Genomic DNA, 16,665 nt, shown 5'->3' with positions numbered 1-16,665 from the left:
CCCCGCGCTGCTGATGCCACTGTTGTGCTTACGTCAGCCTTGGGAGCAGGCTCTGGCCAGGGGTGTTGCAGATGCACTGGACCTGGGTGTAGGCACAAGCCCTTGGCCCAAGATGCCAAACCCAGGTGTGATCTGGCAGCGTGCGGTGTTCCCTGAACCCGGCATCTTCCCCTCCCAGCCTGTGCTGGTGCTGTGTTTGCACTTTGGTGATTTCCTGGTGTCCTCACCACGGATCTCCTGGGCCTGGCCTGTTTCGCTCTTCCATTCTGGAGAGCAGGAACTGCCCAGCGGTGCCTGCTGCGAACTGTAACTCCATGCTGCGGTCGTGTGTGCCACAGCTGTCCCCCAGTCCAGACTGTAGCATTTAGCTCTGTGAAATCACCCTGAACGCTTCATTTTCTTTCTAGTCAGGTGCCAGGAACCTAAGGGAATACACCCTCATGGAGCTGCTCGTGGTAAGTTTGTGTCCGTGTCTCCCAATTCATCAGTCTCTTCCCTGCCCACAGTGCTTGGAGCCAGGATAAGGCCACAGGGTTAGATGGTACGAGGGGACAGGGTGTTGCGGCCCCTCTGATGAAACAGCCGAGGGCTCCGGACGGGATCCCCAAACTGCTGCAGTGGCAGACAGTACGGGAGACCCCCCCAACCCCGTGGCTGGTTGGACAGGCAGCATTCCCCTCGATTCCATGTGGTGTGGTCACATTCCTGCATGGCTGCCAGGAGCACCGCTCCAGCTGTAACGTGTGTGTGCTCCGTTTCAGATGCACATGGAAGAGCCTTGCTTTGACTTCCTGAGAACCAAGCAGACCCTCGGGTGAGTTCCCTGTAGCGCCAGCTCCTACGCACCTACTTTCCGTAGTCCCTAATAATTCTGTTTGGGAAACCCTTCCAGCACACTGGTGAATTCCTCCAGTATTGCAATGGAAGCAGCAGCATGAGCACATCAAACCTGAGAGCAGCTGGTGATGCTGCAGCCATGCTGGGTTTGAGTCCCAAAGAATTTCACCCGTTACCAGTGTGTTAACTTGGGATTATTCGGCAGCGAGGTGTTCCTTTGGCTTCTGAAATCCGGTCCCTGTTCCCCAGGGCTGTTTCCATGCAGCTCCGTGGTGCGTAGCAGCCTCCCTCGGAGGCCCCTGGGACAAGCTGCTCATAGGTACAGGTCTGTCAGTCAGATGAATTAGTTTGCAGGAACACAAACGCCAAGCTTAGGAGAATTCCCTAAAACTGAAGGAGCAGTGCAGTGATGCAGGAAGTGAAGGCAAGACGACGGTAGAGTTCACATCCGAGATCTGTCTGTCTGAAGAACTCACGCTGTTTTAACCTGTAGTGTGTTCTCTGAATGCGTAACTGTGCGTCTGGAATGACTTCGTCGTTTTCCCTCCCCCTTTGTTTTTTTTAAGCTACCACGTGTACCCGACCTGCAGGAATACTTCGGGCATTCTTGGCTTCTCGGTAACAGTCGCGACCCAGGCAACGAAATACAAGTAAGCACGTGCTCCGTGGTTGGTGCTTCTCATGCTCCTGGGCTTTTGGAACACGGGAGTCACCCCCCCAGCTGCCAGTGCCAGTTTCAGGGGGTGTTATCCCACTGCATCCTCCCGGCAGGGGCAGCGGGGCCTGGCTGTCAGGGAGGTGTCTCCCAGGGCTGCAGCCTGGGCCTCGAGCAGCCGGTGGCCATTCCTCCCCGTGTTTGGCTGTGCAAAGCACCACAGGGGGTGGCTCTTGCCGCTGCCGCTGATTCGAGACAGGTCAGGGTTCAGGTGGGCAGTGGACCACAGTATGTTCAGGCACTGAACATCTGAGCCTCGGGGGGTGCTGAGAGGTACCAAACTGCGTGACCCCTGTTGACCTTTGCGTGAGGGCTGCATTTGCACACATCCAGCTGAAGTAAGTGATTCCCGAGTTTCACTTCATCTTCCACTTGCTCCGTTAGAGGAGCTGCTGCCTTTTGCTTGAGCTTTTCCTTGCTGCTCATCTGAGAGTTTCAGGCCAGGGAGGGCTGTTTTTATTCCACTCAGGCCATTACCCCAGAGCCCAGGGGAGTATGAAGAGGGGCCCTGGCCCCAGCTGGTGACACTGCCAGCAGCTGTGACACAGTGACAACACCCAAGTAAAGCAATAGCCTTAAGCTGCTTAAAACGGCAGCAGCCCTGCCCTGCCCAGGGAACGGCAATCCCCGGACTAAGTCCCACAGCCCACTGCCCTTTCCAGGATACTCTGCCAGGAGCTACTGCTGGTGCCAAGCAAACCCCGCAGAGCTCCTGTAGCTGAGGGTCAGCAGTCAGAAGATTATTGTGGTTTCACCTAAGGCTGGGGCTGACTACAGGTACTTCACCTGCCGAGGCTGAAGGGGCAGATGAAAAATATGCAATTAATGAAAAATAATTCTGCGTCAGTGAAAGTGTAACTAGCACAGAGCACTGCTGGCTCTGGTTTTAACCTGTGGATGACCCCTCCAGGACTGACAGCTGCCTGCTCAGTGAAGGGTTTCACATGGCAGAAATCCTTAATTCTCTTTGTCCTAATCCAGTGCTTGGGCTGGGCTCAGGTGGCAGCTGGGGGTCCTGAAGCAGCACCTTCCAGTGTGACCCTGCAGCTAAACTGAGGGCGCTGGTTTTAGTTCCCAGTACAAGGGCAGGTGGAAAAGACAGCGTGTGCAGGGGTGTGAGCTTCTTGGAGGAGGGAAGCAAGCCTGTCCCAAACATTCTTTTTCCTGCCTGATCAGTTATTTAACTCTTTTTTTTCAGTTCTGAATTGGTTGACAAGAAGATAGAGGAGTTTCTCGCTTGCTTTGAGGAGAAAATCAAGCATTTAACTGAAGATGCCTTTAGCACCCAGGTAAAACTTCATCTTGAAAAGCGCTTCCTCGAACTCTAAATGAGCCCTGAAAGGGATGATTTGGTTGCATCTGTTGGGCACATCATTGAGGTTTTCTGGCCGAAAGACTCACTTTTACAGCCTGTCTCTCCCTCTGTTTTGCATTTTCTAAACACTCTGGCCATTTGCTGGTGAGTTTAAAAGCAACAGACTGAACGACCTTGTGAGCGCCGGGAGGATTCTTTCACCTTCAGTGAAAACCCTAACCTACCTCTAAACCCTCCGAACTAACTGGGCTGTCGTTTTCAAATGCAGGTCACAGCTTTGATAAAACTTAAGGAATGTGAAGACTCCCACCTTGGAGAAGAAGTGGACAGGAACTGGAATGAGGTGGTGACACAGCAGTATCTCTTCGACAGGCTGGCCCGTGAGGTGGGTGGTCCCTCGCTGCTGTGAAGTGACTCCAAACAGAACCCTCCCATGGCAGTTCTGAACGCGAAGCACAGAGCAGGGGTTTAAGGCACTAGTGACACACCGATCGTACAACTACGATCTCTTTTGGAGAGATTCTTGTATCTAATGGGATAAAGTTTGTAGAGAAACCATCGTTATGTTTAGAATTACTCGTATCACTGCCATGCTACTGAAACCTCATCCCTGTGGTTTGCAGATCGAAGCTCTCAAGTCTCTTACGAAGTCAGACCTGGTCACCTGGTTCCAGGCTCACAGGAACAGGAAGAAGAAGGTGCTCAGCGTACACGTGAGTGTTCCTGCGCTCTCCCTGGGGCCACCGTCGGTAACCTCGGTGCGTCGGCAGGGTGGGGTAGAAGAGCGCTGCAGTCTCGCTTCAGCGATGGCCATTCCCCACATCTGTTAGCTGCATTTCTAGTAGTTATTGTTTGAATTGCAGCTAAGTGTCTGCATTTAATGGTCGGGGCAGATGAGCACTGACAGAGCCTGACTTGGATGCAGAGCTTAAAGCCAAGTTTCTTTTCTGGCACCTCTTTTCCAGGTGGTTGGCTATGGAAAACACGAAGGGGACTCGGAGGCTGCAGCTGTTGCAGAAGTGCAGAACGCTCCATCTGGGGAAATACCTCATCTGATTTTCTTGCCCCCAACTTCCCTGATGACTGACGTTACTTCCATCAAGGACATCAAAGCGTACACATCAACGCTGAATGTTCTCCCTTACCATAAAATACTAAAATAAAGACCGTGCCCCGCAGCGCTGTGTAACACAGGTGCTTTCTGCAACATCAACACGCCCAACCTCTCTTTCCTAGAGCAGGGCTGTAGCATTAGCCAGGAGGGAGTTGTCCATCCAGCTCCCAAGGAAGTTTTCCTCAAGTAAGCAGCCAGCCAACCCTTCTCATTAACCTCCCAAGTTCATTAAGAACAGGCACAGCCCTGACCTGCAGTTGGAGCACAGGGAGAGTTTCCCACACCCAGAAAGCCACCAGGTTCTCCCCTCCAGCTCCCCAACGGGGTCAGCTGAGCCATTTTCTTCCGTCTGTCTCGTGTGTCCTCCCTGCGGTGCTGCAGCCGTCGCTCCAGAGCAGTTACAGCTCCTCAAGGAACTTACCCCCAGTTCTCTGGGAGAGCAAGAGCAGGAGGGAGGGGAGAAAGCCCAAGGCTGCACCCTCACGCTACTCTTTTTTTAGTTCTTCTGTATGTGCAAAGACAAAAGTGAGATGAAATCAAATAAAAGCTGGATTGAACTGTGGAAAGAAAAATGGTTTGACTGTTACACACAGCTACTTACTCCACCAGTCTCTAACTTCAGGCAATCACAGAAATGCAGGTTCCCCAGCTGCTGGCGAGCCGGCAGAGATGCAAGGCTGGATAGACTCCAGAAAAACGCTGCTGTGGGTGCTGCACGTTCTGCTCCTTTGCTGGTTCTATAACTACTTCAAGCAGGAGGCGGAGCTGCAAGGATTCCCAAGGGGGAAAAAGCCAACTACCCCATTTCACATGAAACAACTGACCGTCACTCAGCTGAAGAAACAGTCTTGCTGCAAAGGTTTATTATGAAATAAATAAAAAGTCCATAAGAGAAGTTTGAAAAATCTATTTTATGAAGCTTTAAGATGCATCGAGTAGAATAACCTATGGTTACATTTTAATCTCGAAATAACAAAGTTATTTTGGGCAAGACACTGAAATGCCAAGAGTCGATTATCATACAGGTGGAAGATAACACTTACGTAGCCTTTTCTAACCAACCGTCCCACCGAAGGACTCCTCGTATTTACACGCGGCCAACATCAGCTAGATTTAAATGACATCTTGTCTCGTTTTCTGATTAAGTAGGACTCCTACGCAACCGATACCAATGCCACGGCCGTCACAGTGGTTAGACAAGGTGTAGGCGCCTGGCGGCCCGGCTCTGCCACGCCACAGGGCGACGGGGCTCCCGCAGCCGGCCGTGAAGCTGGAACTCCCCACCAGCGGCCGACAGAAGTTACTGCGCAGCCAAGACGTTTCTTGTTCCGTTTAATTGCTTATCTGCATCAGTAAGTCCAGTATCCCTGAGAGAGGAACCACTGTAGCTGGAGGGGTCGGGTTCTCCGAACGGTACGTACGTGATAACTGATGACTGGCTCGGTGTCGGGTGTAAACTTGGCTAACCCAAGGCTCAGATGTTCTCTGGTTCTGTAGCCCACTTAGTGTTTACTGGCAGCGAGTCGTTTCAGTAGCGGCTCATCGTAAACCCAGCATTCTCCGTCTTCATGGAATAACTAGGTAAGAGGGAATAAGCAGATGTCAGCTTTTTACAACTCCAGGAACAAGCGCTACAGGTCGGAGAGCATTCGCACTGTTGGAATAAAGCTCACCCTTGTTTCCCAGGAGGTCTCGTTCTCCTTTCTGGCTCTGGCTTCAGCTCTTTGTCTTTCTTCAAGCGCGTGCTTTGCGGCTGTGGCGGCGTCGATGTCTCTAATTTTTAAGTTGTAGGTTACATCTTTCCACAAGCTTAAAAAAGAAATTTGAATGGAGACTGCTTTATAGAAGCAACGAGCTACAAGGCTGCAGAAATGTACTACTAGCTATCAGTGATGTTTGAGTTAAGGTGGGTCTCGCTACAGAAAGGGCGGAAAAACCCCCAGTATGTACCAAAGCACAACTGTGTTGTCCCCTGCCGGGAGGCTGGAACAAGCCTCTGGGTCTCCCTGAACTTCTGGTTCCGACAAGGACGTGACAGAGAATGACAGGTCTCCTCTTCCCCTTTAAGCCTCAGCCTGCGGGTACCCGGGCTCCGGCCAGCAGCAGAGGCTGAGGTAGAGCAGGGCTTGTCGGTGGAGGGAATGGGCTCAGGACACCCTTAGGCTGACCGCACCGCAAACCTGTGTCTGACTGAAACCCCAAAGTCTTAATGTGCCCGGGGAACTCGAGTTCTTACCAGCGAGACTCAAAGTCGTCTTGGTCCTCCAGTTTCCTTACCTTCTTCTTAATTGTAGGCATTTTCTTGGTATCTATAAAGACAGCGTTCTCCTAGGGCGAGATTTAACAAAAACAATCAGTTCTTTATCTAGGCTTAAAATTCACACACACCCCCCCACCCCAGTACACTGGTGGTCAGGCAGTGCCTAAAACCCATCGCTCTTTGACTCTGCTCTTGCTATAAACACTGGGTTACCTTAAGAATGAATTAACAAATTCAGGACTTCTTTATCCTGAATTCAGCACTCTTGGGATCTTTGGGCAGCCTCATAGGAGGTCCAGCTATTGGTTTGTTTAAAAGCAAGCACACAAACCACCTTTTTAAGCACCATCTTCCATTTCTGATGAAGAGGAAAAAAAAGGCTGCTTTACCCCGGCTGCGTATTTTGCGTACATGACACCGTTCCATTCTCCTTCAATCCAGCAGAAGGGCTTCTTGTCATTAGGAGCACTAAACAGAAAGGGAAGAGTCACTGCTCAGCTGTATTACAGGAACCCAGAGCCCCCCAGGGATCAAAGCTTCACCCTAGTTGCCGTACGGGCTGTTGGGCACCCGTGACCACCAGCAGAGAGGACGAGGGCTCTCTTTGCTGGGGAGCAGGTGTGCAGGAATGACACCGCCACAGTGACACGCTGTCAGCAGCGGTACTACGAGGCTTGCTTGTTTTTAGGAGAAATAATGATGATGAAATTTCAGATAATTCAGGAGCGAAAAGTTAAATCCTGTTTGGTCAACAGCTGAGAACGTTTTAAAGCAGGATAAGGTAGGATGCAGGTTTCCCCGCACCAATCTTGGCCGTAAGAGCATCCTGTGACAGCTAATCGTGAGTCAAGTAGCTGTTCTGATATTTTACACTCATGACCCTCTTGAAAAACCCACAGTAGGATGCAGGTTTCCCCGCACCAACCTTGGCCGTAAGAGCACCCCGTGACAGCTAATCGTGAGTCAAGGTACTGGCTGTAGCTGTTCTGGTGTTTTACACTTGTGACCCTCTTGAGAAACCCACGGTCAGCAAGTAGAGAGAAGCGAGAGTAACCAAAGGAACCCACTTACAAGATCTCGGCTGTAATTCTGTGCTTCTTTCCTCCGTAAAACGGTTTTGTGTGGAAGACGATGGAAGCGTTGTAACCTGTCTTTGAGCAGTTAATACTGCATTCTCCACCCAGCTCTATCCACGGCACAGTGAGAATAGACCTGCAATCATGAACACAGGTCCACGTTCAGAACCTCCCACTGGTACACACTGAGCGTGACAGATTGCAGGGCACTGAAAGTGAAAACGCCAAACGGAGCATTTACTTGCCTTCCGTAACCGTTAGGAAAGGTCAAGATATAGTGTTCGTCGTAATCCAGGCATGTGACACACCCTATCAAAGAAAAGAGAAAGATTTTAACAACCTCCAGCGAAACTTTTCATTATTATCTGAAATAACTCACTAAAACCAGGCACTGCAAAAGGAAAGGTACACAATCATGGAATGGTTTGGGTTGGAAGGGACCTGAAAGCCCATCTAGCTGCACCCCCCTGCCCTGGGCAGGGACACCCTCCGCTAGACCTGTTTGGGAAGGGGAAGAGCCGTGTGTGGATGCTGAGACTGCCTGGCTTCTTGAGAAGGCAAGAGTTGCCCTTCCTGAAAACAGGGCCCTAAATGACTTCAGCACACGAAGCACGCAGACGGAATCACCGCTTCCTACACACATAAGCTCAAGTTACATGAATTCAAACGTTCCTTAATGTGCAACAGGATGACACGAAATGTTTTCTGAAAAAAATTCCAGTTACAGCGTGTAAATTTATACTCCATTGGTAGGTGTACACACACGTACCTTGCCCTATGTTGTGGACCCCAATAGACATCCCTAAGAACTTCGACTTGGTCCATATGTGAGCGTTGAACTGTATCCTCTTGCTGAAACACTCTGCGTAAAATGCTGAAACTGAAGGAAAAGGTTATTAAAACCAGCAGCACAGGACATTAACACTGCTGTTTCCACATTCACTCTTCAGGAAATAGCTCCAAGTGCCTCGTATTTGTGCGGCAACAGAGTTTGCCACTTGTTTCTCAGAAAAGCAGTTCACAGAGCAAAGCTTCAGCTTTTCAGTCTGGAGAGAAACCCGAAGGTAAATGCAAGATTTAAACCACGAGCTGGCCTCGCTGGTGCCACTACCCAGATGCCATCTCTGTTAGCAAAGTTACTGTCGACTTACTTGGAGGATGATGAGAGACCTGCTCTGCCACAAAGGTTACACTGCTTTTACTGACCCAAGGGACCGGTCCTTCAGAAACTGGCTCCTGCAGGACAGTAGAGAGGATTTTCATTACTGACTGTTGACAACACATCGGATGCTTCCAAGAGAAGCTGCTTCCACTGTTTAAAGGCTTCTAAAAAGGTTTTGGGTGATTTTTAACTTGCTGCCGGTTTGCTCATTTGGTGGGGAGTAACTCCTTACTCCTGAAGCTGTGATGCTTTACAAAGAACATACAGCTTCTACCCTCGTAAGTATAAATATATCTGGGGAGATGCCCTCCAATACAACAGTTAAACCGGGTCACGTATAAACCCAGCTGCAAAGTAGTATTTAAATCCACCCGATTTCTTAGTAATAAGAAATGGGTGGCAGAAATAGTTCACATTTTTGCTGCTGCTGCAGTCTGAAATGTATCTTAATGACAATCAGATTACACGTCCCACAACACCATAAAGCAATCTCCTGTGGCAAATCACAAAAAGTGTAATGGTTAGCAGCAGTGGAAGCCCGGGTGCAATGCTGTCGTTATGCCGGCAAACGAGTCCAAAACATTCACACATTCACCTCAGGAACACGAGAAAAGGGCAAACTACTAGGGCAGGGGAGCAAATTAAATGGGAAAAATACATGTTTTGTATCTAAACAGTCACACGTTCAGATGTACTACACTGAGGCTACATGAAGTAGCTACATGCACTCGGGCTACTACGAGAAAAGCTCACAGGCCGGCAGGCAACGCACGGCACTACTGTTTGTGTCTCCACCAGCCACGCGCCGGTGAAGGCCAAAAGGAAGAGTAGTGGCCAAACAGATGCACAACTAAGATATTACCCAACGTCAGAAGCCTACAAAAAGATTTTCAGAGGAGAATTAAATAGCGTGGAGAGTGGCAGTACCTTCTAGGTTGTAAGTGAGGAAAAGAAAGCCCGCTGCCAAACACGCACGGTTTAGAGAAACGATTACTACATCGGAGCTGTGGCAAGAAAGGAATTCGTACGCGGTGCTATGAAACAGGTCAGGGGAAAAAGAACATTTTCAACGTGCCAAATGGCTCTTGAAAAACTAATCGCTCAAATTTTGTTATGCAAGAGATTTTAAACTTCTGCCCAAAGAAAAAGAGGAAGGAGGGGGGGAAAATCAGTTAAGAAACTGCCACAGCTTGTTGATTTGGCTACTGAAACACAGCATGAGCCATTCCAGTCAGTAAAGTAACAAAGCTCAGAGAATTGCATGCATTCGAGGCACCAAAAAACATACCACAAGAAACTAACCATATCATCTTCACCTTCAGTGCCTGGTAATACCCAGTGACATCGGAAGATCTCGCCCAAAATGGGATTGTAAGGCTTTTTAGCAACTGACCCTTTTCTTCCTGCATGAAAAGCTGAGAGATACCACTTCACCACTTGAACCATTCGTTCCTTTGGATCCTTCTGGTCACTGATGCTACATGGGCCAAAAGAGAGAAAAGAAGGACAGGCAAAATGAAATACAAGTGGGTATCTCCAACACCGGAAAGCTTTCGGGTATTTGGTTGGTTTACAGCTGGAAGTTTGACTACTATTTTTCAAGTTTAGATCAAAACCCAAACAATACTCTTCAAAACTTACTTCTGGCCGCCCGCAACGGCCACAAGCAATATCAGAACCAGTTAGTGCTCTACTTTAAAAATCAAATACCTGACAAATAAGTCCGGATGTGCAAAAAAGTCAGCATACATTTCCAACAGTGACCTTCTTTCCAGGATAAAAGTTGGAAGAACCACCTGGGTGAAGAAAAAGAGCTCTGATGGATCAAGACACACTAACATCCTGCGTACAGAGATCTGCTCTCTGCTTCGGCGTGGCACAGCCCGCTGCTGCAAGCGGGGTTCGCTGCTGTTGACTCTGAAGTGATGCAGACCAGGTCACGATGCTTCTAGGCAGCGTAACTTGCGATCAGTAATTTTCAACTATACCAGGAGTTCCCAATACAGACACATTTTGGATCAATTCCTCCTCAAAACTGCCAGAAACCTGTAGTTTACTTGTAAGCTGCTGGCTATTTCTCCAGCAAAGTTTTCAGTTTGTCTGTTTATTGTCTATTGTGAGTTCCAGAGTGGAGAGTTAAAAGTCATCCAGTTGAGGTCTATAATGATAGGATTGATCTCTCCTTCTCCTTTTCAACCCGGAACTACTTGTTTAAGTTTAACCAAGCTGCCTAGACAGATGAACACCTTCAGAAGGCTGTTCACTCAGCCCTGAGAGACGCCAACATGAATCACATTCGTGAAAAATCCAACTCTTCACTTGCCACCCCTACATGCAGCATTTTAAAATACACAAGCAACTTAACAAGATCCCAATTAAGCAAATTATTTTACTATATGCTTAATTCCCACTTCTATTTTATTTATGTTTTATGGAATGTCACCATACACTGGGATCTCATAGATCTTTGTTCTAGGAAGCTAAAGACAAGAGAAACATTACTACCACATACAGCATTCCTCTTAACCCAGCTTTACAGGCACTCCAATGATCCAACTCAAAGGGAACAGCTACCTTCCATGGCAAATTATTTTTCCAGATTTTAGCAGCTGGATATATTTATTCTGCATTCCTTTTCCCCTCCCAGTAACATCTCCAATCAAAACCTGAAGGCCTTGCTAAAGAGATTACAGCCTAACTAGCAGCTAGAACAAATACACAGTTAAATTACTGCTTCCACATTGAACTGACTTACGCAGAATTCAGGGTTTACTCTCCCTCCCTCCCCCATGAACAATCCAGCAAGTTTACCTTTGTTAGATCCATTCCTAATCTAACTTGTGACAACAGATGCATAATAACACTCTTATGTTCCTCCACAGACTCTCCTTCCCCATCGTCGTCTCGATCGTCAGGAGGATCGAAGAGGTCTAGGAAGAACAAAGTGCTTTTGGTTTTCTGTAATCCTTCAAAGACAGACTGTATTTAATTAGCATATACATTAGCTGTCAAAAAGGTCTTGTTCATAAAACTAAGGTTTTTAAATCCTACAATTCAACAGTCTTTCATTAGCAAAGAAAGAGCAGATAAGCCGTTTTCCATAAGTACCTGTGACGTATACACACGGTCACAGATATATCGACACAGTTCACAGGCAGATTAACCACTGAAAGTTCACACAGTCCACTTACCAGCATCATTTGTCCCATTAGACATGGAGGAATTTAGGGACTCTGTGGTGTCCGGACGTTTCAGACTACTGCCTGTGCTGCTCCGAGTCAGGACTGCCGCAGACCCTGAAGAACTGAGGAAGAGGAATAAATTCCCACAACTCACAGTGAACTAATTCAGACCAAATTATTGTAACGTGATACACACAGGCAGGGAGGATGCTGACAGACAGCAAGGTATATGCTTCACCCTAAGTCACAGAAAGTGGACTGTAGCTGAACGAACAGGAAAGCCTGCAGGCTAAGAAAACACCTGAAGGCATAAAACAGCGACTAATTCCTCTCTGAAATGTGTAGCATCTGTCAAAATTAATTTTCTGACCGATAAAACAGAGGAATAGACAGAGATTTTGGGGAGAGGCAGTCAACCTCCAAAGATTTCTTTCAGTAAAGATGAGAGAGAATTTGCTGTTTAACAAAGGCTGCAACAAAGGCATGTGAAATGCGCCTCAGGCTCCGATTAGCCCTCCGAGCTCGATCAGCCCTCCGAGCTGGCGGCTTCCCAGGCTGGTTTATCTCAGTTTGCCAGTGTATACCTGCTGGAATGGGACGAGGCAGAGGAGGAACCTGCATCCCTCAGGTGCCTGTGCTGAGGGAGGGGGTCACCTTACTCTGTGACAGAGTGGCTTTTTTTGCCTTCCCCTCCCTTTTTAATTTTATCTTAACTAACTTCTACAAGCAGAGAAGCCGTGCCCTTGCAGATAAAACTGCATCCAGCACTGCATGCTTTCAGCTACTTACTCCATACATCGCTTCGGGGAAGAACTGCTCTGATAGAATTCGTCAGCGTCGTAGAACTCATCCTCACTGCTCGAGTAAGAAAAATCTGGGACTGTATTTGGAGACAGGTTGACGTGGCTTGGAGAGGTGAGACTGCTGCTAGGTGCTGACTGCCCACTTCCTGTGGAGTATTGAAATTGCAGACTTAATAAAAACAAACGCTTTTAAAATCCACCAGTTCCCCACTGACACAGACCTTTGGTGGAAGCCTAAGTCACATCAGAGGTCACTACACAGGCGAAGGTATTTACACAAACAACAGTCATCAGAAATCAACTAGAAGGTGAGATGCACAGAGTGAAAAAAGGAACTTTCTAGCAGGAGAAGCAGCCAGCAGTGGTATCCTTCATTTTTCAGACTGGGGCAAATACTATTTAACATGTGTATTAGCGTTCTGCAAGTGATAAGGTAACAACACATCATTTACACACAAGGTTAGAGGAAAACCTGGGAGGGAACTGAGAGTTTTAGCAAAACTGGACAGTATAATCCATACAACCAATCAGGAAGTAACAGTCAACATAGATAATAAAATGCATTAAGTATGTAGCTATGGTTTTAAAAAACCTTTAAAATATTATAGGAATTGTAAACAGATAATTATATCAACTTCAGGGGGGTTGGAACTAGATGACCTTTAAGGTCTCTTCCAACCCAAACCATTCTGTGAGTCTGTGATTCATATACATATAGCAACTTTTGGTTCGTAACACATATCGTAGTTTTAAGAAACCCAATGAATGCTATTATTTAAGGGGGCATGGAGGGAATCAACGAGTTAAAAAACCCAAAGGCCACACATGATGCAAAAGTTGCACACAACTGCAAAGTTGCAGTGACACAGACAAGAAAGCAAGCTGTTAACACTCCTATGTGTTGTGTATACGCGGGGGGAGAAAGAGCAGCAGAATTGATTTTAAGATTATAAGCAAGATGTAGGCCGATACAATGTTGTCTTAATAGCTAATTACATTAGGTTACAGACAGTGTATGTTTGGGTTTTGTTTCTTGTACTTCAGTAAGACAGTTACATATAACTGTACCTGTACTATTTGGTGTTGGAGTCTGGTTTCCAAGCGATGCTACTACAGGTCCCACTGGCAAAGATGAGGGCCGCTGCTCTGACTTGCACAACTGAGCTGGTTCTAGGGAATATTTTGATATATTAAACCCACAATTCATGTTTAAATATAAGAATAACACTTTTGTTGGGAAGAAGATTCCACATTATTTCACCTCACCTTCAAAAAAGCCATTCAGACAGAAAAACATGTTTCAGTCATTGTTACTTAGCTCTCCAGCACCTGGAGTGGGCTACAAGGAAGCTGGGGGGGACTTTTTACAAGGGCCTGTAGTGACAGGACAAGGGGTAATGGGTTTAAATTGAAAGTGGGGAGGTTTAGATTGGATATCAGGAAGAAATTCTTCCCAGAGAGGGTGGGGAGGCACTGGAACAGGTTGCCCAGAGAAGCTGTGGATGCCTCATCCCTGGAAGTGTCCAAGGCCAGGCTTGGCTTTGGCCAGGACAAGGCTTGGCTTTGGCCAGGGGCGATAAGGTGTGGGGCGAGCTGGTCTAGTGGAAGGTGTCCCTGCCCATGGCAGGGGGGTTGGAACTAGATGGGCTTTAAGGTCCCTTCCCACCCAAACCATTCTGTGATTCTGTATTAATAAGCAAAAAAGGCATTTTTAAAAAATAGCAGTTATTTAGCTAGAAAGCATTTCTCTTTCAGAAAATTATACTTTCATTTATTTTAAGAAAGTAAATAAGAAATGTAAGCTAGTAACTTAGAACAAGTAAAAGCCATCAGTTTACCCACAGAAGCAGAGGCAGATTTACCTGAGGGCTGAGGAAGCTCCACGTCCCCCGCTCCTCAGCACCACAGTGGTGAGCGTGCACACCAAGTGCAGCGTGCGCCTCTACTGCAGACGTGACAAGCTACCCGCCGTCAGGCAGCCCCCCCCAGCCATTCTGCAGCAGCACCCTGCTCTGCTCACGAGTGCGTCTGCTGAGGTCCTGCCTGCACACCGTACCTGGAGGTATAACTGCCTGGGAGGGCATCGTGCTGATCACCGACTGCTCTAAAGGGCTGGGCTGATAGACTGCGTCAACAGGGTTTATAGTGCTCTGAGACAAAAGGAAGAGAAGCACATTTTTTTTTTTCTCAGTTAAAAATGAAAAGAAAAAAAAGAATAAAGCATAGATAGCAAGAACACTGTGAGCACAAGAAATGCACATGTGCAAGATAGTAAATTCCTAAGAGAGAAAGTAAAACACAAATTGACAGTTGAGGACATGAGAAATACTTTCAAAGTGTTAATACTTTAATTCTCTACAGGGATTTTACATGAAGCTCAATTGGCTGTGAAGCTCAACTGCCCTATAAAGAATTCCCTTTTCAAGTTCTACCTTCTGGTTTTCCTTCCAATGCCCACTAATAAATATCGCATGCAAAGAGCAGAACGTTAGACGCAAATTAGCTGGCAAACATTAGGGTAGGTAATCTGTATTTCTACAAGGATTTCTGTTCAAAAATGAGGGGTTGATTTACTACGGTCTGGACAAGCTACGGTAAAAGAAGAACCATCAGCATGCCAGGAAGGGGCTTTGTTGCCAACAGCCTCTGCAATGCAAGCTGACAAGTTCTCGGTGTGTCTCCGGCAGAGGACATTTCAAGCTCCTTAGGCACATGGGCGCCTCGCAAACGCAGACACTCACAAAAGTCACTGACTGGTGTGTATGTCGGTGGCTTTTATACAAGCAGCCTCTCAGAAACCTGAACGGCAGTGTCTTTTAATCCAAACCGCCATCATCTTGCCTCGATTCACTGGCCTGCAATTCTGTTATCATCTAAGCATTGTTTGTTATGTATCTCTACATACAGTAACCACAACTTCTGCCTTGTTCAGGGTGAAGTGGATGAAGGGCACATAAAAACCCTTTTCCAAACATCGTGCAATTTAAAACCTTTGATCTCTATCAGACCTGTGAAAGTCTTTGCCTCAGTTTGCTAGGAAATCTTGTTACTGCGCTCACGCTGAAGAACATGAAGCACAGGAAGGTCATACAATACTAAATTCTACTTAAAAAGAAGTTCTTTTTTTAAAAAAGGTAGATGAGCTTTGCCTTTAAATTTATTCAGTATGGTTATTACTATCCTCTTTTTAGATCAATATTTAAAACAGGAGAGAGTCTCCGACTGTTCTTCCCTCCTTTTAGTCTATTAATGTCTATTCGCATGCAGACTGAGGGAAACGGGGTCATTTCAACCTTCCCCCTCTCATTTTCCTGCAAAAGGAAAACATCTTTCTTGCCTCCTTCTTGGTTAACCGTAATTCTGAGCTTTATCCTACGTTAAAAATCAGTGAAGATTTTTATTTTTTTATAGCACAGGGTTTATTTAATTGGAAAAAAATGTTGTTTATCTTTTATAAATCTCTCTTTCTTGCCTCCTTCTTGGTTAACTGTAATTCTGAGCTTTATCCTACATTAAAAATCAGTGAAGATTATTTTTTTTATAGCACAGGATTTATTTAATTGAAAAAAATTATTCTTTGTTTATGTTTTATAAATCTCTAAATCTCCAGTTTAAAAAAAGGCATAAAAATTGCTTTCTGCATTTCCATTGGTGGTACTAACTAGCATACAAATAAGTAATCTAGTACATATACTGTTACTCCACTGTACTCCAGCACAAAATCAACGTCCCTGACACGTTACCTGAACTGCCTGTGCAGTTACGCACGCAACAGTCAGGTCCCCGTCCCGCCTATTTCAGTTTAAAATCATGATCCCACTTTGGAGTTAATAAACTTCAGAATGCAGATGGTCCTATGACACACAGAATGCTGAAGCTATTGCTATCTCTCTCCCCTCTACGTTTTAGGGAAACTATTAAGATATATGATACAGAACATGGCGTGACAAAGGGGAAAAACCCCAAGTAACGCTGACTTTGTATGCGGGACTGTAACCTTATCCCTAAACAAGTCTCCACAACGCAACACAAATTGGGAGTTTCTTCTTCGGTATTTTGGGATATGCCTTTGTGGTTTACAAACAGATGAAGGCAGACCTGAAAGTTCACTACTCTGGGGAGGGGGAACAACTCCAGTGACTTCAGTGACAACTTTAAAACAACCACTCAGAAACAAGACGACCATCATCCCGGTATTAAA

The 16,665-nt window shown here is 46.7% G+C and overlaps 2 protein-coding genes across 3 annotated transcripts in view; one reads left to right on the top strand and one right to left on the bottom strand.

The window, feature by feature from the left end:
• The window catches only part of NRD1 (nardilysin (N-arginine dibasic convertase)), a gene marked incomplete at its 5' end in the record, with an annotated part of 23,738 nt that extends 19,693 nt beyond the window's left edge, over positions 1–4,045 (top strand). Inside the window, 7 exons of the mRNA XM_010159677.1 lie at positions 408–455; positions 762–814; positions 1,404–1,487; positions 2,751–2,841; positions 3,136–3,252; positions 3,491–3,580; positions 3,833–4,045. Coding sequence (XP_010157979.1) covers positions 408–455; positions 762–814; positions 1,404–1,487; positions 2,751–2,841; positions 3,136–3,252; positions 3,491–3,580; positions 3,833–4,030 — 681 coding nt within the window. The remainder of the gene's footprint in view (positions 1–407; positions 456–761; positions 815–1,403; positions 1,488–2,750; positions 2,842–3,135; positions 3,253–3,490; positions 3,581–3,832) is intronic.
• Positions 4,046–5,299: 1,254 nt separating this feature from the next.
• The window catches only part of OSBPL9 (oxysterol binding protein-like 9), a 23,792-nt gene continuing 12,426 nt past the window's right edge, over positions 5,300–16,665 (bottom strand). For both annotated transcript variants that reach the window (XM_010159675.1, XM_010159676.1), the window contains 15 exons: positions 14,521–14,614; positions 13,533–13,634; positions 12,451–12,610; positions 11,671–11,783; positions 11,291–11,409; positions 10,190–10,275; positions 9,778–9,956; positions 8,469–8,546; positions 8,087–8,197; positions 7,563–7,626; positions 7,313–7,453; positions 6,631–6,709; positions 6,218–6,309; positions 5,655–5,790; positions 5,300–5,558 (listed from right to left, as the gene is read on the bottom strand). In XM_010159675.1, the coding sequence (XP_010157977.1) occupies positions 5,484–5,558; positions 5,655–5,790; positions 6,218–6,309; positions 6,631–6,709; positions 7,313–7,453; positions 7,563–7,626; positions 8,087–8,197; positions 8,469–8,546; positions 9,778–9,956; positions 10,190–10,275; positions 11,291–11,409; positions 11,671–11,783; positions 12,451–12,610; positions 13,533–13,634; positions 14,521–14,614 (1,629 nt within the window). In that variant the 3' untranslated portion in view covers positions 5,300–5,483. The remainder of the gene's footprint in view (positions 5,559–5,654; positions 5,791–6,217; positions 6,310–6,630; positions 6,710–7,312; positions 7,454–7,562; positions 7,627–8,086; positions 8,198–8,468; positions 8,547–9,777; positions 9,957–10,189; positions 10,276–11,290; positions 11,410–11,670; positions 11,784–12,450; positions 12,611–13,532; positions 13,635–14,520; positions 14,615–16,665) is intronic.

The sequence above is a fragment of the Eurypyga helias genome, unplaced genomic scaffold (genome assembly GCF_000690775.1).
Source record: "Eurypyga helias isolate BGI_N326 unplaced genomic scaffold, ASM69077v1 scaffold10619, whole genome shotgun sequence".
Lineage (NCBI taxonomy): Eukaryota > Metazoa > Chordata > Aves > Eurypygiformes > Eurypygidae > Eurypyga > Eurypyga helias.
This window is presented reverse-complemented; position numbering and strand designations above follow the sequence as displayed.